Source organism: Brassica rapa, chromosome A03, assembly GCF_000309985.2.
Source record: "Brassica rapa cultivar Chiifu-401-42 chromosome A03, CAAS_Brap_v3.01, whole genome shotgun sequence".
In the NCBI taxonomy this organism is placed as follows: domain Eukaryota; kingdom Viridiplantae; phylum Streptophyta; class Magnoliopsida; order Brassicales; family Brassicaceae; genus Brassica; species Brassica rapa.
In genome coordinates, this window is record NC_024797.2 from 35,036,680 (window position 1) to 35,059,492 (window position 22,813).

At 33.9% G+C, this 22,813-nt stretch overlaps 2 protein-coding genes and 1 long non-coding RNA gene across 3 annotated transcripts; 2 read left to right on the forward strand and 1 right to left on the reverse strand.

The window, feature by feature from the left end:
- The first annotated feature begins 334 nt into the window (after nucleotides 1–334).
- LOC117132861 lies at nucleotides 335–8,248 on the forward strand. Its single transcript, XR_004456543.1, has 2 exons — nucleotides 335–7,257; nucleotides 7,392–8,248. It is a non-coding gene; the product is annotated as an uncharacterized LOC117132861 (long non-coding RNA).
- A 1,473-nt stretch (nucleotides 8,249–9,721) lies between these two features.
- LOC117132694 lies at nucleotides 9,722–13,459 on the reverse strand. The gene is made up of 3 exons (XM_033287509.1): nucleotides 11,827–13,459; nucleotides 11,690–11,766; nucleotides 9,722–11,539 (listed from the first exon to the last, which is right to left on the reverse strand). The coding sequence occupies exons 1-3, from the start codon at nucleotides 13,457–13,459 to the stop codon at nucleotides 9,722–9,724; spliced, it is 3,528 nt and encodes a 1,175-aa protein (XP_033143400.1).
- Nucleotides 13,460–17,334: 3,875 nt separating this feature from the next.
- Nucleotides 17,335–19,579, forward strand: LOC103848274 (F-box protein At1g55000). Its single transcript, XM_009125213.3, has 2 exons — nucleotides 17,335–18,262; nucleotides 18,900–19,579. The coding sequence occupies exons 1-2, from the start codon at nucleotides 17,864–17,866 to the stop codon at nucleotides 19,281–19,283; spliced, it is 783 nt and encodes a 260-aa protein (XP_009123461.1). The 5' UTR covers nucleotides 17,335–17,863; the 3' UTR covers nucleotides 19,284–19,579.
- Nucleotides 19,580–22,813: the final 3,234 nt, after the last annotated feature.

A 22,813-nucleotide genomic window follows, 5' to 3' on the forward strand; every position in this document is an offset into this window, starting at 1 on the left:
TAATGTAATTTTTTTTTATCTTGTGCAATTTTGAATGTGCAATAGGTATGGGGAAATTACATGTTTACCATTTGCATGGTACCACTTTTCATTTTTACCACCATTAAAGAAACATTTTCAAAAATATATTCTTCATTAAGTGACAAAAGACTCTTATGCTCTTGTTATTTATATATATAAAAAATTATTATTTAAATAAGAAAAATAAAAAAATAAAAAAAAATAAAAAGTAAAATTTTTTATGTTTTCGAATTATACTTTTTCAAATTCAAACTTTTTTATAAATTTTTTTTTTTGGAAATTTTTTTTTTGATTTTTTTTTTATTTTTTTTCAAATTTCTTTTTGAAAAACAAAAATTATGTTTGAAACTATTTTTTATATATTTTTAAAGTATTTATATATATATTTATTAGAATCCTAAATTTCACATTTCAAAAACCATACCCCACCCCACAACTCTAAACCCTAAGTCTAGATTAGTTAACCCTAAGGGTATAATCGTCTTTTACCCTTCATTAAAAGTGATAGTAAAAATGGTTAGTGTAAACATGAAAAGTCGTACTATAAATGTGTTATTTGTGACAATTTCCCAATATGTATTGTACCAATTTATGGCATTAACATAAATGACAGATGATTGATTGAAAAAATATACTTCATGTGAATATTTTTATTTTCAGTGTGGTTATTATCAAATGTATGATACATGAAGAAGCAAATACAAGTTTAACATTGAAAGATTCACTGTAAATAATCAAAACGTTTTTGGGTTGAAAATTTTAAATCACAAATAGACAGCATAAGAAACATAAAAACATAGATAATAATAAAAAAATCAGTTTTAAAGGAACAGAAACAAACACATTGCATTATAATTTCCAGTTTTAATAATTTAAATGAAGCGGACGATTTAAAAATTACACTTAATATAGGTTATTTAGTCAAAGATTTAATTCATACAATTAATTCGATTAAACATATATCCATGACCAAAACCTAAAATACAAATACAATCGTAAGGAAATTAATATCTAAGTTAATATTAAACTGAACAAAATTTGTCATAAAAATCACATAATATAGAGTTTTAGTTAATGTTCATTTTTTTAATAAGAGAGATAGCACTAATAATTTGAAACAATAAATTAAATTACTACATGCATACTGTAAAATTTTTGTGTTTGAAAATATTATATTTAAATATTAGTAATATGATAACTTTTAAAATTATATACCAGTAATCATGTAAATCTGATATTTATATGTATAAAATTAAAAATAATCACTCCATGATTGTGCGGGTTTAAGATCTAGTTTAAATTAATGTATCTGTAATGGATTATTATTAAACTTGACAGCACTTTTTTTTTGTCGTCACTTCACAGTAAATCAATTAGCATACTTTGCAAATCTTTTTTATAGTTTTACCTCATTTCAGAAATACTATTTCATCTGTCTATATTATTAAAACAAAAGTACAAAATAGAAATGTCTCTTAATTTTCTAAATTATTTATATTATAACGCCACTGAGTAATTATTAAACATATATTTAAGTATGATTTATATTTTCCTAATTTAATAAATCATTTACTAAATTTCCTAACCTAAAACAACTATTTAATGGCATTTTGGTCAACTAAAAAACTACATAATTCTAACAATTAACATTTTTTTATCAAATTAAAAATATTAAACATACTTAAATTTAAAAAGAATCATTTATACAATATATAATATATATATATATATATTAATATATATATTTTTTACGTAAATTTTCATATAAATAATAACCCAATGTAAATTGATAAATGTTGAAAAATAAAAATATATAGCCCAATATTTTAAACAGTATATAAAAAATTTATCATAAATAATCATAAATTTTGATTCATAAAAATAAAAATATATTTGTGTCAATGCACGGATTACATTCTAAAATGTAGATGATATGATGGTTTACAAGACAAAATAAAATTACTCAATGTAAATAATAAATTAATGTGTTTTAAAATATTTTATTAATCAATTATTTTATATGGATAAATTATAAAAATATATATTATTATTTATAAAATTAAATATTATTTATAAAAAATATAAAAAACATCCGCACGAATCAATGTCTAGTTTAATTTATTTTTGAAGTAATTTAATTGAAGTTAAACCATTTTACAAGCCAACTCCTCTCATGCCCCTATTTGTGGTGAGCCAATCTCCTATGGGCTTCTCAAATTCCTTATACACCTCTATTGCTTTAATGAAATATGAATATCCGATTTTGCTCATTTGCATTTTCGAAATGATTAATTTAAATCATAAAAAATTTGAAATTGAAATTTTGAAATTTTGAAATTTTGAAATTTTGAAATTTTGAAATTTTGAAATTTTCATATTTTTAAATTTTCAAATTTTAAAATTTTCAAATTTTAAAATTTTAAAATTATCATATTATCAAATTTTCAAAATTTTCCAAATTTCGGATACTACATTATACTTTATAGTTTTACTTTGTTGTAGCGGGTTATACTTCGTTCTACTGGGTAATATTGATGTTAAGTTATATTGAGTACTACTGAATGTAGTTATACCGAGTTATATTTAGTTATACTGAATACTGCCGAGTGTAATTATACCAGATTATAATTAGTTATACTAAGTACTACCGAGTGTAGTTATACCGAGTTATACCGATTGTACTGAGTACTACTAAGTATTACTAGTACTACTAATAAGTTAGTTATACCGAGTTCGACTAAGTGAGTTCGACTAAGTTCTACTTGTTATACTGCATAATAGTAAGTACTACTGGGTTAGTTATACCAAATTTGACTGAATTAGTAATACCGAGTTATACTGGATCCAGATCTGAAGAAAATAAATAAAAAACACGAAACATACTTTGCAAAGGGAAAAAAGAACAATAAAATCCCAAAATTAAAACTCAGATCTATAGAGAACAAGAAGAACCCTAATCATACAAAATCCAGAATCTTAATTTACAACCCTAAATCGAAAAAACCTCAGAATCTCTCATAAAATCAGGTTGAGCCATCGCCGTTCTTGATATCTTCTGCTCGGTATCTATGAAAAAGTGAAGGTTTTGTTCGGTATCCATGGAGGGACAATAGGTTATGAAAAAGAAGAAGGAAGAGAAGTGATTTTCGCATAGAAGAACAAGAAAAACGCAGAGAAAAGAAAGAGAAGGACCAAAAGAAAAAAGAGGAGATAAGAAAATGAAAAGAAAAACTGTCGGTGGCTTTATATTATTAAATTAGATCAATACTATTAAATTAGGAACATGACCTATTGATATATGTGTAGTCCAACTATCTAACTTTTTATTTAAAAGCCCTCTTATCATTTTACTATTAATCTCCATCTTAATTCCATGATTCTAGGGACCCATTTCTCTCAATTAACTAACACGGTCGACAGTTTCATTTTAATTTCTGTTATAAATCCATTGGTGGATGTCCATAACCGGCCCAAACCCTAGAAGAGAGAGACGGCCGACTTTGGAGAGAGAGAGAGAGGCGGCTACTAGATTAGGAGAAAAGAAAACTTTATTTCATTTTCCTTATATTTGTATCCTAAATCTAGATGTATTAAGATTTGTATACTTTCCATTTATCTCTATCTTGTAATCCTTATATAAAGGAACCTCCATTGATCATTAATAATACACAGAAACATTCAGTTCTCAAACCTTCTATTTACAACACGTTATCAGCACGATAGCCTCTAACACCTTGAGCTTAAAACCAAACCCCTAAAACGCTAAACGAAAGGAATCTACCTCGGAACTTCAAAGAGGTCGTTCTCCCAAACCGTTAGGACCCAGAAAACGATCAAGATATCAAATCGAAGCTCTTGCCAAGACGAATCAGTCAGTGCAACCGTTTGTCGATCTGACCACCGACGCGCCGTCACGCACCGATACAGTGCGTGCCAATTTGCTTTAGAACCCTAATCCGAACCCGACGAACCCTAATCTGTTCTTACAAGTGTTCCAGCTCGTGTTCATCCGATCAGCCCCAGCCCTAAGGGGTTCTGATACTAGACGAACTCAGCCTCAGCTCCATCCGTTCTCAGCTTGCATCCCGGACAGCTACAGCTTGCGTCCCGTCCAGCTCGAGGTTCTCTTGGTGGTCCGGTACTACAATCTTCAAAACCTAAAGGTAATTCGAATTCTGAAAACATGAATCGAATCTGGTTGTTTTGTAAAGATTAAAACCCTAAAATATAATCTCTAAAACTAAAGCAATAGGATAATAGATCAATCCCCTATGAGTAAATCGAAGCTCTATAGGTTCGATCTAAACCCTAAAACGAGATTGATCCATTGATCAAATAAAATCAGAACTTTAAAGGTTTTGAATCTCAAATCAAATCCCTTTGATCAAAGATCAAAGTTTTCGAAATCCCTAAAACCCTAATTCGAAAACTATTAAAACTTATTGATTGATTGAGATTGAAATTGATCACCTTGAAATCAAAATTATTTGATTAATAAAATCGAAACCCTAAAACCCTAAATTAAAAATCGATTTTGATTATTTGAAATTGAATGGTATTTGATTGATTGATCTCCTAGAACTATGATTAGGATTGTTTAAACTTGAATCTTGAATATGAATTAATTGGCTTGTTTAAATCAAAACGCTAATGATCTGATTGTTTAAAATCGAAATCTGAAACTATATCATTAGGATAAACTGTTCTAGACATAATCATACTTGTGGCCGTGTGGCCTTGTTGCATTCATACCTAAACCTAATCACATTAATTGATTGCAATTGCACTTAGAATCTCATGTTAGGAAGGTATTGAAATTGAAATTGAAATCAAGTATGATTGTTCTTTGCTTGGCCGATTAGCTTGCTTGTGTTGAGTACATTGTATAAACTGATAGAATGCATCTATGCTAGGATTGCAATTACACAACAAACTATATGCATTGATCCTGAATTGAATCATTAGCCGTGTGGCTTGTTTTCCTGTTTTGGCCGTGTGACTTCCTCATGACATGTGGCTTCTTCTTGGCCGTGAGGCATAAACCTTAGTCATAAGGTTTGCTTGCTTGATTGATTCTATTGATTGTGAGTTAAGTCAGCTAGATTGATTGCATATTGAATCTGAAGCCCTAAATCTCGAATTTGAATCCCTAAGGTCCTCGAAACCCTAAATCGCATGATATTGATCCAAATTGAGTTTAGGTTTGATTCTTGTTATTTTGACTGATCTAATTGATATCTTGAAAGCTAAGGTGCTAGATTATTTTGATTCTTATAAAATCGGAAACCCTAGCCACATTTTGTATTGCTAAGATGATAAACCCTAATTGGATCAACATAGATTGTTTGGATCATGGCTTGGCCGCGTGGCCTTTATTGCACCTTACTATCATAGCCGTCTGGCTTGCATACATCATATCACCTTGATCATATATAGAATCCGAAAGCTAGGATCGTATGCATCATATATCTATCTAGCCGTGTGGCCTCTTTGCTTGCATCATGACTGTATGGTCATGTGGCCTTGATTGTATTGCATTAAACCCTATAGCCGTGTGGCTTGTTTATTAGGAATGCATTAACTCGATTGTTTGCTTGGTAACACGATTTATTTTCTTATAAAGATTGAGTGATATATGATTACAGTTGTCAAAAATCAGCAATCTAGATTATGCTACCCTAAATCTCTTTGGAGGTAATTATTTACAATGGGCATTAGACACAGAGATTGTCCTGAAATCAAAGGGCCTCTGTGAATGTATCATCGAGGACAATAATGCAAGTGAAAGTAATAGAAACAGGGAAATAATGATTACTTGCCAACCCCAAGCCAATGAGGCTGCAGAAGAAAAAAAATCTAAAGAAAGCAACCACGTCCATCATGATAAACCATACGGCTGTAACCGTGATGGATGGAAAGGACGTGGGCATAGCCAAACTACCTTATACGACCATTGACATGGGAATCACTATAACCATGGTTGTGGACCCAGTTTTGGCCATGGTTAAGGGAGAGGAGGCCGTGGCATTTCTAAGCCACCACACTCGACCAAGTCAGTGTGCCATAAGAAATGTAATGGGGAATCATTAGGCTAAAACATCTGATTGACTAAAAGAATAATGTTGATTTTGACTTCTGTGTTTGCTTTGCTTTATGTTTGTGATTTTCTTGAATTAAGAACTTATATTATAAGATGAATGAATGATTTTAGATATGACTCAGAAAATGCCAATATAGAAGACAATGTTGCGGGTATAGTCAGTCAGATAAGGGCCTGCGACCAGTAAAGAATTGCCGAAAGGGCTACAGCTAGACTAAGTACATTGGCGCCTAAAGAGGCTAGGAACATTGGTGCCTAAAGAAAAAGCACACAGGCTTGAAAGATCTAATGCTCTATATCCACCCATAGAAGCCCATTGAGTTTATAAGATATATGATATAAGAATGGTTTCCATATAGAAACAATGGGCAAAGGAAACAAAGAGTGGTCAAAACTATACATGCATTCTCTACTGATCTAGACTATGCAAAGATCAGTATGATAAGAGGCAAAAGCCATGGTAACCACAATGGTTTACCCATGAAATTATACACTTTATGGCATGACCGGATTAGCCATCCTACTCTAAACTTGATGCAAAGATTGATATTAAAAGGGCACACAGAGTTATCCCATAGTATCTCACGTTGTGTAACATGTACACAAGGGAAAATCATTAGGCGATAATGTCCCAAGCATCTGCAGATTATAGTATGATCATGAGGGGGAGTGAGGACAAAACCCGTGGTCCATGACCATACTATAAACACAGATATAACAGCTTGATAACAGCTTGGCCATACAGGATATTACCTATAAGGTTCAGACTCTAAAGTCTATAAGCTTGGGAACATCACGAGTTTTACATGTATATAAAGTTAAGCTGCATCAGGCCATATAAGTGAGCATAGATATTCCCATCTCAAATTGAATTCGGGTCATGAGCCAGACATATACCATCTTAAGAGACTTTGAAATAACCACCACAGACATATATGTGCCGTCTAAGATGGAACCTCAGAAGAGGATTGGGAATATATGTTGGATAAAAGTATGACTTTCTCCCACGAGTTTTAAGAGACCTTGAGCCAAATATGGGTGATCAGATTGAGGCCAGGTACCCGGATTGCATGAGTCAATAAATCCGACTATCCAACATTAGAAGGAGAAAGTAATAAGCTGGTAAAGAATGATAAGTAAAATAGAATGGTATTAACCATCATTGTCTTGGCAAGATCCTCGGACTAGAGAATATGATTTATGACGTCCAAAGAAAAGAAAATTATACAAAGCTAGCTAATCGAGATGCCAGACATACTGACCCGAAAAGAAAAGAAAAGAATGACTAAGTCATAACCAGCTTAGCACCAAACGAAATCTGATGTCCTAGAGACACAATCAAGTTGCTACAGAGTCTATACAAGATAGACCAAAGTGTTCCATAAGATAAGGAACCTCGGAAAGAAAATATGCATAGAAAGATAAGACAAATCCGAGGTCATAAGGAAACCAGACCAGACATTGAGATAAGGCTGCGCAGCTGAACATCTAAGGTACCAAACCATTTAGCTTGGGACGCCAAGCTGCTAGGTAATAAAGGTCCTGGATAATAAGATCTCAAATCGATTAGATCATGTCTGGAACAAAATGGAACCACACATATATATATATATATATATATATATATACATAAGTGTTGACACATAAAAGATATATTTGTATAAAGATACATAAGAAAGTAGGACTTGAGTTTAAAGATATAAGCGAGGATCATGAGCCCACGAAAGAGTACTTATAAAGATTAAAGAAAAGATAAACGTGGGGTTTAAAGTATCTATAGAAGAGATAGGCGTATTGGCCATAGAAACGCCATCTGATATAAACCAGTGAAATAGATGGGTCTTGTGAGGGAAAAGAAACCGTGAGATATGATACATGATCACGTGGTCTAAAGGTGTTCATGTTTCCTACTAACAGCATTAGATCATAGCTTGTTACACAAGGATACTCACAGAGACCATGGAACAGATTATATGGAGATAAACTCCTATGTGGTGGGTGCTGCTGCATATTTTTGAAATTGACAAAGGTCTGGTCATAAGAAAGAAATTAGATTGACATATAATGATGTAGTAAGCAGCATATGGATCACTGGATAAAGAACATCATTGTTCCTAAGCTGTTCATGGACTGAAACAAAGCAGCTGCATATATTATGTAAAGGATTTGTATAAGAACAATCCAATTCAGTCCATATACTTATAAAAGAAATTTGAATTCCTTGTGTTTACTTTATACTAGACCAGCCTAAAGAAAGGTTAATTGGTTGATACAGATTATCTATTAAAATCTGTGTGGGTGTCCGGCCTCATGGCTAGTGAAAAAGAAAGATCAGCCATCATGATTGTAGTCCATAAACACATGTGGCCGAGGTCCATGACCTAATATGCATGGTATGACACACGGCAACAGAGGTCATGGGGCGCCATCAATATAAGGATACGACTAAAATGAATAACGAATATGGCATTGCCTAAGGCAAGAGAGATCGATGACCACATGTGAGATCCATGAGTGTATTTGGCCGAAGAGCCATAGCTTGATAGAGATTATAAAACTCATTACAACAATGATCATTGATCATGTCATGATCTTAGAAACTCATGAGACAAATTATGAACATGTATAGAAGAAGTCCATGACTCAACATGAATCGATCAAATTAGAATATGGTTGATGATGATAATAAAGAAAGGTCTATGGACAAAGACATTGGTACACATCCGTGTAGAAGATACACCGGAACATAGGTTTATGACTTGAGATTATAAGTTCATGGTACCATGCTCAGTATATATTGTCCATAAGTATGTTTAGTTTGTCCGACCAAATTATGAATAGTCGACAGCAAAGGTCCATTTCTTGACCATGCACACACGATGTCAGAAGACATGAGAAAAGACCTGAGCTATGTTACATGGAAACGGAAGCGGGTACGTGGAAGCGGAAACATAAGGAAGCGTAGAAACGAGATTTTTTAAAATATTAGGAAGCGGGTACGTGTTGGATGCGTATATCCATATATAAATATATATATATAAATATATATATTAATTTTTAAAAAAATAGGACTAAAAATTATATGATTTAAATTTGAAATAATGCATTTATTCATTTATAGTAATTTTGAAATGATTTTATATTAAAACTGTAAAAATACACATAAATGAAGTTTACAAAAAATATTATATTAATTATTTTTATTATTTCATAAATAATTGACACAATATATTTCAATTTGTGCTATATCTTTAATAAAAAATCTCAATGCATAAAGATGATTTATAGTATTATTTTTAATATTTGTATATTTATAACTCAATATTCGTTACTATTAATTTTTTTTATTTTATATAGATTAAAACTATGGTTTTATATTTTATTGATATACATTACATTTTTTTTTTAAAACGGAAGCGTGATTCCAAAACGGAATCGTAAGCTTCCAACAAGTTTTTAAAGAGAATATTTTAGAAACGTTTTGGAAGCGAGATTCCGCAAGCTTCCACAAGGTTCTGATTCCGATTCCGGTTCCGAAGCGGGAAGCGGACGTCCGATGGGTAAAAAGTAACTCCCTATGAAAGCTCCTAGCAGTCTTAGCTAAAAAGTCAGGAAACTGATTGCGCAGACGTGGTACATGGGTGATTTTGAAGTCCGGAAAAAAATCTGCAGCGTCTCTATCTTCTCCAGCTCTGTCGCAAATCTTGGCCACTTCTGGGGTTCATTTATCATTGCGATCAGCTCTTTGCAGTCCGTCCCAAAGCTCTGGCACGGCGAGTGTTGAAGCATGTTCTCCATCGCCCATTGCAGCGCTTCTACCTCCGAATGCAACGCTGATTCACATCGAGTGAAGTTTCGTGTTCCCATAAGTTGTATGTCCTCCCTACTATCCATCCAGATCCATCCACATCCACTAAAACGATCAGAAGCTGTCCAAGATCCATCGAGCAAGCAGATATTACCCAAGCTTAAGACTTGGTTTACATCATTATTGCTGGCCCGGACTTGTTGTGGTATCATCTCATTTGCGTTAAACCAGGCTTGGCATTCACTCTCTGTGTATCGGACGAGTTCCAAAGGATCTCTATCTATACCCGTGAAAAGCTTATCATTGCGAGCCTTCAAAATATACCATATTATCCAGGGATAAGGATCCCTGTCTTGGTCTGGTACAATGATATTATTTTTCCTCCAAAAAAGATAGTCCATGTTTGTGTAGACGCTCGCCACTGGGAATGTACCTGGACATGTAGGAGTTACCGATAAAGACCATACTTGCAAGGCTGGAGGGCATTCAAATATTGCATGAGTTACAGATTCCTCTATTTCCCCACACCTTGGGCAATAATTATCGCACCTCATATTACGCCTTACTAGATTCCTCGTTACTGCTACCTGACCCGTGATCAATTGCCATATAAGATGGCATATCTTCCCTGGCGCTTTCAACTTCCAAGCAAAGGCTTGAAGTTTAGTGATACTTGGCTCTAATATTTCCTTTTCCTCTTCTTGCTCCAATAGGTTCTGAGCAACCCAGTATCCAGACTTGACTGTGTATTGGCCATTTCTCGTGTAGTTCCAACAAAAAGTATCTCGACGGTGAGTAGAGTTTATAGCCATACTGCGGATGAGAGGTATATCATCAGGATGGACATAATCATCTAGTAGTCCTACAGCCCACTCCTTTGATTCCTGATTAATGATGTCACTGACTCTCATGTTTAGGTTCATCACTGGGGCTATAGGTCTAGCCGGTCTAGCAGGTGTCGTCGGAATCCACGGATCCTCCCACACCCTGACATCGTAACCAGAGTGAATCTTCTGTCTGATCCCTAGCAGTAAGAGCTTCCTTGCTGCGGAGATACTTGTCCACACATATGATGGGCTGCTAGTAGAGGTCGCTCTCAATGGCGAGGTCATCCTATAATATCGCCCCCTTAATACTCGGGCAACCAGTGAATCAGGGTATTGGACCAGTCTCCATAATTGCTTTGCCAGTAGTGCTAGATTGAACTCATGAATTAGCCGGAAGCCAATACCGCCCTCTTCTTTGGGTAAACAAACCTTGTCCCATTTTGCCCAGTGTATTCCTCTTTTTGGAGGATTCGAGCTCCACCAAAATTGTGCAATGGCACTAGCGAGGTTTTCACAGATCTCCAGTGGGAGCAGAAACGTTGACATAACGTATGTCGGAAGAGCTAGTAAAATGGATTTGATCATTACTTCCTTTCCTCCTTTTGAGAGCCATCGACCAGTCCATCCATTGACTCTGTGCATCAGATTTTCCTTTAGAAATGCAAAAAGTTTACATTTAGAGCCACTAATATCCTCTGAGATCCCTAAATACTTTCCCATCCCTCCATCATTGTGTATTCCAAGTGTATCTTTAACCTCTTGCCGGGTCGCTGCATTAATCCTCTTACCAAAGAGTAAGGAAGACTTATCAAAGTTTATACATTGGCCAGATGCTTTACCATATTTCCTGACCACTTTCATTACTTCTTCACATTCACGGGGCTCCGCCTTACAGAAGAAAAGGCTATCATCAGCAAAGAGAAGGTGGGATACCGAAGGACATGCGCGTGTAATACGCATCCCCGTTATCTTCCCTTGGTTCTCTGCATGATTGAGAAGGCTAACGAGCGCTTCCGTGCACAGAATAAAAATGAAAGGAGACAAAGGATCTCCTTGACGCAGGCCTCTACCTGGAACAATATTTCCTCTCGGCTGCCCATTCATGAGAACTTTGTATCTGACCGACGTAATGCACCTCATAATCCAGGTGATCCATGTCTCAGAGAATCCCATCTTACGCATCACAGCTTCGATAAACGACCATTCCATCCTATCATATGCCTTACTCATATCTGTCTTGATGGCCATCCTCCTATTATGTCCACTCGGTTTTGTTCGTAGGGCATGAAACATCTCTTGAGCAATCATGATATTATCTGAAATCTGTCTTCCAGCAACAAAGGCTGACTGGGTTTCTGATATCAAACCTGGCAAGACTTTCTTTAGTCTCTGGCATAAGACCTTGGAGACGATCTTGTAGCTAACATTGCACAAGCTTATGGGTCGGAACTGAGCCATATCATTAGGCTTAGTTGTTTTTGGGATAAGGCATATGTTTGTATCATTCAGACCATTGGCGACATGTCCTTCAAACAGGAATTTATTCACCATAAGAGTTAAATCCTGTTTGACTATATCCCAAAACTGTTGGTAAAAAAGCGCAGTCATCCCATCAGGTCCTGGTGCCTTATCTGGATGCATAGCAAAGAGAGCTAATTTAATCTCCCATTCTGAAACAGGAGCTGTGAGACTGTCATTCATTGTTCCTGTGATCGTCGTAGGAACTTCAGATAACGCCTCTTCAATGCCTTCTGGTATAGATGACTCAAAGATTTGTCGAAAATAACTAGTAGCAATGGCTACCAGTCCTTCCTCATCCTCAACTATATTACCATTAGCATCCAGAAGCTGCGTGATTTTGTTCCTTGCTCTCCTTTGCTTCGTTAAGGCATGAAAAAATTTGGTATTTTTATCTCCCTCTCTCAGCCAGAATACTCTACTCTTTTGTTTCCAGAACATTTCTTCTGCCTTAAGAGCATCAGATAGTTCCTTCAACGCTGCTGCAATTTCCTCCGTCGTCGCATTGTCGTCTGCATATAAACCCTCAACTTTCTCCTTTAACTCCTCCACTAGCTTTGCCGAATTGATATTGTGTTGTCTCCTCCACTCACTCAAAGCTTTTCGACAACTAGAGATATGTTCCATTATATTCGCATCGGGGGGTAAATCAGGAGATTTCCATCCCTCAAGAATGACTTGCCTCAGTTCCTCATTGTCTAGCCATCTCCTATCAAATTTGAATTTCTTTGATCTTCTCGTTGGCTTTGTCAGTATGTCTGCAAGAATCGGACGATGATCCGATCCCCATAGTCTCAAGTACTTGACATTAGAGTGCGGGAACTTCTCATGCCAATCAGCATTGCCTACTGCTCTGTCTAGACGACATCGAACAGTTACACGTCCTGCTCTCTTCCCTACCCATGAAAGCATGTCCCCCGTAAAAGAAAACTCTAACATCCCACAATCTGTAAGCATTTGCTTAAAGGATAGGAACGAGCTATCTGAACGCTGTCTCCCTCCTTCCTTCTCATTATGCCCCGTGATTTCATTAAAGTCTCCAATCATGAACCAAGGTCCAGTCCTAGTTGTTGAGAAACGCGTAAGACGTTCCCAAACTTGATCTCTTCGTTCCAAAACAGGGTCACCATAAACAAACGTCATAAAAACTTTTATTCCATCAATGACTGCCTCAATGTCAATCATTCGGTTATTCGAAAATAAAACATTAACTTGAAATTCATCCATAAAAAATAAAGCTAAACCTCCGCTGAGACCAAGTGGCTCAACAGTAAATAAATGATCAAATCCTAAATTGGCCTGAATGTTCTGCAACAGCGGCCTTTTATTCTTCGTCTCAGAAAGAAACACAAATCCTGGGCGATGCTTCTGACACATCTCCGTAAGGCGTCGAACTGTGAGGTCGTTTCCAATCCCCCGACAGTTCCAACTGAGCGTCCTCATCTATAATCCTGTGATGAGTTTTTGGTACCCATCAACCCATCACCTTTGGACACACTACCTCTCTGTTTCTTCGAGCTCTGACTATGTTTCCTTGATCTAGTCGAGTCTCTAGCCGTATGAGCTCCTTGAGACGAAGAGGAAGGCTTCCGAGGAGATCCCCGACGGAGAATCTCAAACTTCTTATTCTGAAGGCCCAATGGGACATTCACCTTAGTACCTTGTCGACTGCTCTTCAACACTTTAGTGTCAGTCCCTGAGGTTACATGCCCCGACGTTGCCTTGCTCACAACCTGGAGCGCCTCTCTCTCCTCCATATCTTTGAGGTCTATACCAAGTAAGTCCTCATCCATCCCTTCACATTCCATCATTCCATCATCCTGATTATCCTCAATCTCCATATCATTCAGTGCACCAATAATCTGATTATCCCCAGCAGCGGTTACCGGTTCATGGTCACTAAGGTCCGTGAAAGAGAGAGAACGAGTAAGCTCCTTTGCCCGCTTTGTGACATTCTCCTCCATATCGTTATGATCACTAAGGTTAATTCGGGACGGCGTTACGATGGTGCTAGCCAATCTCTTAGCGCCTCTAGCGCTGTTGCTCTCTCCTACCCTCGCAGTCTGTTCCACCATCCCATTTATATCATTGTTACTCATACTGGAAGATTGCTCACATGGAACAATCTGACGAGAACTTGTTGCAGTTGCCGCTGAGGGTTGTGACGTTGTAACTAGACGCATATTAGTCTCAGCTTTCTCTCGCCACGTCTGCCTCTTGTTGCGGTCATATGGACCCTTAGAAGCTCTCGAACCTCCATATCGATCACCCCGAGTAGGATCATTGCGACGTCGCATTATCCTATCTGAATGTGTAGCATGAAGATCAGCAGGATGATGTCTCCGCTGCGCATATTTCCTCTCGTCCTCATAATACCTTGAAGGAGCAGCTTGTCTGGCGGAGGACTCCAGACGTGGAGCATAGGGCTGGCGTTCATGTAGCTTTAGCCCCTGCTCTCTGTGGAAGGTATGATGCTGTGCTATCTCCTGTGGAGCTTGCATTCTCGTAAAGATACCAGGACGGTCTGATTGAGGCTGAAGGCGCGATCGCATATCCACAGAAGGACAATGATCCTTCTCATGCGTAAGCATACCACATGTAGAGCACTGTTTAAATAACTTCTCATATTTGATCTCGATAGTGACTTCATCTCCATCTTTCGACTCCACTTTCCTTGAAAATTTTAGTGGTTTTCGAGAATCCACATCAACAAGCATACGGCCCTCAGCTACTTCCAGAGTATCAACATGAACATGGCCTAATCACGCACCAATGTTTTTGAGATTTATGTCCGTCCAGAGATGCAAAGGGATACCAATCACTTGAACCATAAAAGGAACAATCCACGGATAATCATCATGAACAATGGGTTCCCATCTTACCAGCACAAACATACAAAAGTTGAAATGAAAAGGGCCCTGTCGAAGAACAGAGTTGAGATCCTCTTCCGACGTAAAATTAAGCAGGAACTTCCCATTGCCCAAATCATTGGCCGTAATGCGATCTTCCATACCCGATTGTGATGGCATTTTCCGAAGTAACTTCTCGACATTTTGTTTCTTTGGATTGAGCACCTTCCCAATAAGTGATAAACTAAATTCGCTAGCAATCAGTGTATCATCCTGGTCCATCAGTTTGATCGGTGCGTCGTCATCCTCGTAGAGGATACCCTTGCCTTTCATGGCCGCCTTATGGCTAGAACGCGTTATGTAAGATGACCCCATACGATGATATGGAGGTTGGTTCACAGGTCTAAAAGAGATCCGTGATTCAAATGATCAGATTTGATTCAAATGATCGTGAAAACGATTTATATATCGGAAGTGACGATGCAGAGCCCGGCGAGTGCAGGATCCAGGTTCGTATGAAACCAGAGCAGCTACCTTGCGAAAGACGTCACGATGAAAACAGCTCCACTTCGAATGAAAAGCTTCCACAGACGAGAGAGAAGAAGATGATGGCCAATCTAACGTCAAAGAACGTATAGATCAGAGGGAGATCGACACCCAAAGAAGGTCTCGACCTTAGGTCTCGCCGTCGCCTTCAGATCGCCTTAGAGCGGCTAGGGTTTTTTTTTGTGTGGATTAATTGAGCTTAGTAGGTTTAAGTATATATATATATATATATGTAATCAGATTATTAATGAAAATCACCAATATCTATTACATATCGAATCTTCGATATAAACATAGCAGTTTTTATGTTTAGTGAAAACTACTAATAACTTTTAGAATATATACATAACTAAAACATCGAGTTGGCAACAAAAAAATATCCAAAAACTTGATAAAATCAAAGTATTATTAAACTGATACGTGCTACTTAAAAATTCAAGATCTATACTATTATTTGCTAAGTAAATTTTTGGAATCGAGCTCTCACGTTAAAAGTTAGAGTGGTTAATAACGTTTATACCCTTAATGAATAAAATATATAACTAAATTAAAAAATAAAAACAAAATTTTAATTTATTTGATTAGGTAGTTGATTAAAATTAATAATAGTAAAAATTATCTAAAATTTGAAAATATGATTTAAAAAAGAGATAATTTCTGTATATATTGTATTGTTATCCCAAAATGTCTTTTAGTTAAAAGTTAAAAACATGAATTATATAACTAAATATTAAACAAATAAAATTCTTAATTATATAATTAAAAATAGAATATTGAATTATCCAAAATTTAAAAATATAATTAAAAAAAGATAATTTAAGTAAATTTTTGGAATCGAGCTCTCACGTTAAAAGTTAGAGTGGTTAATAATGTTTATACCCTTAATGAATAAAATGTATAACTAAATTAAAAAAATAAAAACGAAATTTTAATTTATTTGATTAGATAATAGATTAAAAATTAATAATAGTAAGAATTATCCAAAATCTGAAAATATGATTTAAAAAAAAAAAGATAGTTTCTGTATATATTGTATTGTTATCTGAAAAAGTCTTGTAGTAAAAAGTTAAAAGCATGAATTATATAACTAAATATTAATCAAATAAAATTTATAACTAAATTAAAAAATAAAAACGAAATTTTAATTTATTTGATTAGATAATTGATTAAAATTAATAATAGTAAGAATTATCCAAAATCTGAAAATATAATTTAAAAAAGAGATAATTTATGTATATATTGTACTGTTATCTGAAAAATTATTTTAGTAAAAATTTAAAAACATGAATTATATACCTAAATATTAATCAAATTAAATTCTTAATTATATAATTGAAAATAGAATATTAAATTATCTGAAATCTAAAAATAAAATTAAAAAAAAAAATAATTTCTCTATATATATTGTATTGTTATCTGAAAAATTATTTTAGTAAAAAGTTAAAAACATAAATTACATAATTAAATTATAATCAAATATTTTTTTAATTTTTTTTAATTTTTTTTGAACAACATATTTTTTTAATTATATACTTAAAAATATAATATTAAGTTATTTTATGATTTATTTTAATATATTATGAATATAGTGTACAAAAAACTTTTCAAAAATTATGAAAATGTTTAAGCCTGCATCGCGGACAAAACACCTAGTTTTCAGTAATTTAAATATATAGTCGACTCCTTAATCTTTTAAATAGGTGATATAGCATGGGTATCTTTTAAATTACAGAAAAATTTTGTTACTTATTTATAGAAACATAAAATACAAAAAAATTACAAACCAACATTATACCTGCGGATCGAGATAAAACAGACAAATATAATTACCAAAAAACGGGTATACAAGCATATGATTACAAAGAACTGAACTTATGCCAAATCAACTTTTAAATTGCTATTATCTTATAAAATATATTTTGATTAAAAATTTTATAAAAAAAATATGATTAGAAAGAAAAACACAAATATGATTACAAAAAAAAATATAAATATAAAAATTAAATTTCTAAAAAAATAAAAATAAAAAATATATCCGTTCTTTCACAAAATCTAGTTATAAAATAAAAGAGAAAAAAACAGTAAATGTTTTAATTTTGACATTAAAAATAAATTAATTTATTAAAAAAATAGACCTGGTCCGGGAGATTGAGTTAGTAGACGGTGGACATACATCCTTCCACGTTTGCTCTCTATGGTTTGCTGTTGCTGCGATCAAAGCGACGGAAACGATTTCCTCACCGAATCTCTCATTGTCGTCGGATCTTCCGATCAATCAACAACCACCATCTCGCCATTGAATTCTCACTTCATGGCACTTACATGCCGTGACACACTACGCCTTATCTTCCAGAGGCTCACCGTCGCCGATCTAGCGCGTGCGAGCTGCGTTTGCAGAGTTTGGAACTCCGTTGCCACAGAGAACGATCTGGTGGCGTCTGCTTTCACGGCGCCATGGCGGATCAAGGACCTTGTGGGAAAACCGGCTTCAGGTGCGTTCTGGAGAGATAACGGAATCTGGAAATTCGCCATCTCTCATCGCATCTCTCGTGGTGATAGCGTGACTAGCCTCGCCGTTAAGTATTCCGTTCAGGTATCTCTTTCGTCTTCGATTGCGTAAGTGAGAATCTCAATTTTGTCTTCTTGATAATACTTTCGAATCTCTTAGATTTCGCCACTTTTCTGCTGAATCCAATCTTCCCCTTGGATAATTGCATGAATTAATAAGATGTAATTTCAATCTTGTATTCTTACCCTGTGGAAATTTCTTGTGAATTTACAATGTATCTGTACTTTTTTTTTTGTTTTTTTTTGTGACAAAAAAGATTATTTAGAAATTTGAGCTACATGAATTGTTTTTGACTGATTTAGTTTAAGGCTACTCTGCTGCTGTAATACAGGTAACACTTATACAAACAGTTCATTTTGAATATCTGCTCTCATATTAAGAAGTTTGTCATCAACCCTTTTTACCTTGCAGGCACGTTTAGGCTTTCACGTTGAAGGAAGTTTGTAACATAAAGTGCTATATTATATTATATGGATTTATTAGGCCTGAAAAGCTTTTTACCATCTCATTACTTTGTCCTTCTTTATAAGTTTTCTGAGCACATTAAAGTTCCCCTATCTGACCTGTAGGGATTTTATCTCATATGGTTCTGGCTCTAAAACTTTTGTCTACCATGGCTAGAATTATGAGCATAAGTTGAGATTTTCCTTGAACAATGTAGGTTATGGACATAAAGCGACTAAACAACATGATGAGCGACCATGGGATTTACTCAAGAGACAGACTGCTTATTCCAATAAGCAATTCTGAAATTCTCGTTGACACCACTTGCTACATTGAGGTAGACAAGTACGCCAAACGTGAAGTAGCCGTACTTTACCTCGAAGGTGGACCAAAAAGAGAACAATCTGCATCTGGTATGAATCATCTGTCCACTGTATCAGCCCATGGAAAGCGGAAGCTAATTGAATCTCTAAGGAGAAGCATGCAAGTCGATGATGAAACTGCCCTGTATTACTTGGCTATCGCTGAAGGAAATCCAAGATCCGCATTGTCTGAGTTCTCGGCTGATCTCACGTGGGAGAGGCAAGCAGGTCTCAACTAGGCTTGGCAAAGTAAAGCTCTTGTAGCTCCAGTATATAGGGTGAGAGTCAAAAGAAGATTGATATAATTTCGTCATTTGTGGGTTTGGTGACTTAGATCAGTTCCGAACCTCACTCAAGTCCAGATATATAGTAGCTGTTTGGTACCTTGAAATACTTTGTCTTCCTATAAACAAGATACATTAAACCATGTTAGTACTAATAAGTACATATATACATTCAATTATGTTCGTATATAAGCATGAGCCTATCAATATAATGTTTTTCCAAGAAAGAAGAATATATTTTATGTTTGGTATTTGATAGAAGTCTTATCGGTAACCATTGAGTTGAGAAGTCAATTGGTAGTAACCATTGATAGAGTGGCTAGAGCTTTCGGCGACAGATATGGCGATTTTAAGATCTGATTGATCTCGATGTCGATCCAGTCTTCACTCACCCTCGACAGCTTTCTCTTCTGTACAAGGGAGACTACCTCACACTCCTTGTGGCCTCCTTGGATTTGCAGCAACGGAGAAGCAGTTTCGCTGGCGTCTTCTTCTACAAGTACCAACCCCCTGTTTGAGATTCTGGCTTCCTAGATTGATTATTTTCTTCGAAATATCAATCCTTCTCTTATTACTTACACTAGATCCTTGATAATATATTTAAATTTGTTACATTTATCATTTTTATTTGTAAGTAAATTTTTGTATATTAAATTATATATAACTAATTTTTAAATTTGATTTTTTTTTATCTTTAACTTGAAGTAAGTATTTATATTATATGTAACACAATTAACTAATAAAATATGAAGAATCAAGTCCGAGATTTTAGAGTTATGTAAAAAAATATATTTATTTGAAAAATAATGAATTATTAAGCAAAATAATTCAAATTTTTAACATTTGAAAGAAAATGAATTATATGAAGTCATAACTCAAATATTTTAATAGTAAAATTAGGGCTACGCAAAATATCCAGACCTAAAGATCCGACCTAAATCAACCCGAAAATCAGACTTCCGAACTCGATCCGATCTGTGGTAAATAACCGAATGGGTCCTAAATTGATGTATCCGAAGATCCAGAACCCAATATGGTCTAAACCAAGAACCAAATGAGTAACCGAAAAAATCCAAAATTTATATATATATATATATATATATATATCTAAAAATATAAGTTACAATTGTACATATAAGTATTTTAATAATTTAATTTAAAATCATAAGTTAATTATATTAGTTAATTTCAATATTTTGTGTGTTCTCATTTAAAATAGGATAGTGTGAATAAAAATGCTCAAAAAGTGTATATAATGAATTTTTTTTGGTTATTATTGGTACATTTGGATAGTTTAGTACAAAATACTTGAACTAAATTGGATAATATGGTTACTTTTAGTACAAATATCTGAACATGTTTAAGATACATTGCTAATTCGGTTATTTTCGGGGTAAAATATATGAATATGTGGGTTTTTTTGTTGCAATAATATATGCTTTTAGCGAGTTACATATCATTCATATAAGTAGTAAAACGAATGCCAAATTTTGAGAAACTATGTAAGCTATGTATCAACCAGACAAATTTAGAGATAATGTAAGTAAGAAAAAAAGTGTGTTTTACACCAAACATAACAAAAAAAATTATGTGACACATTAGCTTTTGACGTACACATTGTTTTGGGTCTATACCATGGAGTTTCGAGTTACGATTTCAGAACCTTGTAGCCAGAGATTACTCAGAATAAGCGTATGACAACTGTGTATTTGTAAATTTAGACTTTTTACTGTAACTGAGCACTATCAATTATGGAAATTATATTATGATTTTATTTTACTAAATCTTTCTTTCTGTGTATATTTTTTGTTTTATTTTGTATTTTTACAATTTTATTGCCTTATTCTTTAATTGCAGAGAATTGATATTTCTAATTTTTGTTTCATATACCTTAAAAGTCTTCGGTTGATTTTTGTTTGTTTTCTTTCTCCAATTACAATGTACAGTTCGACCGTTTCTTTTTTTTTTGGGATAAAACTACTAATATCACCAGATAGAAAAGCTTAAACTCTAAGAATTGAGTGAGTATTTGTGCTAGAAAAAACTTATTTAGCCACTAATATAGTGAAATATTATAATATTAAATGGTATGAAAACTCTTCTCTGTTGTTCTATGCTTGGCATAATTAATTTGTTGTTCTCCGGTTCAACCATTTCTAATATACTGAGAATAACATAATATTAGATGTTGATTATCTCCTTCCAATTAGGAATGCACTGAATGAGAAAATTTCAAGGTGAGACCATTTTACAATTTTGTCCTCATATCTATGTAGAGTTAGTTTATATATTACTCTATTTGTTTCAAAATGTAATCAGTTTTAATTAAAATCTGTAATATTTAAAAGTTATTACTTTATAAAACTGTCATTTAATATATAAATTTAATCAATTACACAGTAATTTACATAATTCAACTGGCCACACAATATCCAATAAATATAAAGTTACACTGAAATATAAAAACAATTTATATAGTGAAACAAAAAATACTTTTAAACCATTATATTATAAAACAAAGGGAATATTCAAATTATATTGAAACATTAGAATATAAAAATAAGAAAAGCTGAAATTTCAACGTCGATCATTTACGCCGACAATGCCTTAGACCATCTCTAATGTACTCCTCTATTTTTTCTCTAAAATAGAGGGATTTCATAATAGAGATGGATTTGTCTCCGATGTATTTTTTTCTCTCCTAAAAAGAATATTCTTGATATATTCTTTTCTAAGTTTAAATATTTTTTATTTGTGAAAGTTGAACCAGTCCAAATTATTTTAGTATTTTATAAAATTATGATATTATTTACACTAAATATTGTTTTGCAAACTATTATGTAAATAAAAAATATAATTATATTTATATAAATAATATATTTTACTAAAAAATATTTTTGGTTATAATTGTTTAAGTAAAAAGTTAAAGAATCATTTTGTAAAAACAAATAGAGGAGGTGACATGGCAAAATATAGTTTCTCATTGGCCGATTATTTTCGCCTATGTGGACACTCTATCTTAGGCATATATCCTCCAATTTTAATTAAAATCTGTAATATTTAAAAGTTATTACTTTAGAAAACTGTAATTTAATATATAAATTTAATCAATTACACAATAATTTACATAATTTAATTGGCTACACAATATCTAATAAATATAAAGTTACATTGAAATATAAAAACAATTTATGTAGTTAGAAATATTACAGTTGTGTATAAATGGATTTGTCGTTACAATTAAGTTAGTCTGATTACTTAATTGTTTCCTTAACCATGGTATAAAGCAATATAAATGGGATCATACCCCATTAAGACAAAACCTAATTTTCGTGGGGTATCTTTCACGGTGTTGTTGCGTTGTCTATATTTGAGAAGGAGGAATCCATGTGTTGTGTAATTGGTGTTCCTAATTTGAAGTTTATGCAATGTTTACGTGACTTCAATGTTTCTACGTAACCATGAACTGATGCATTTAGGTTGAA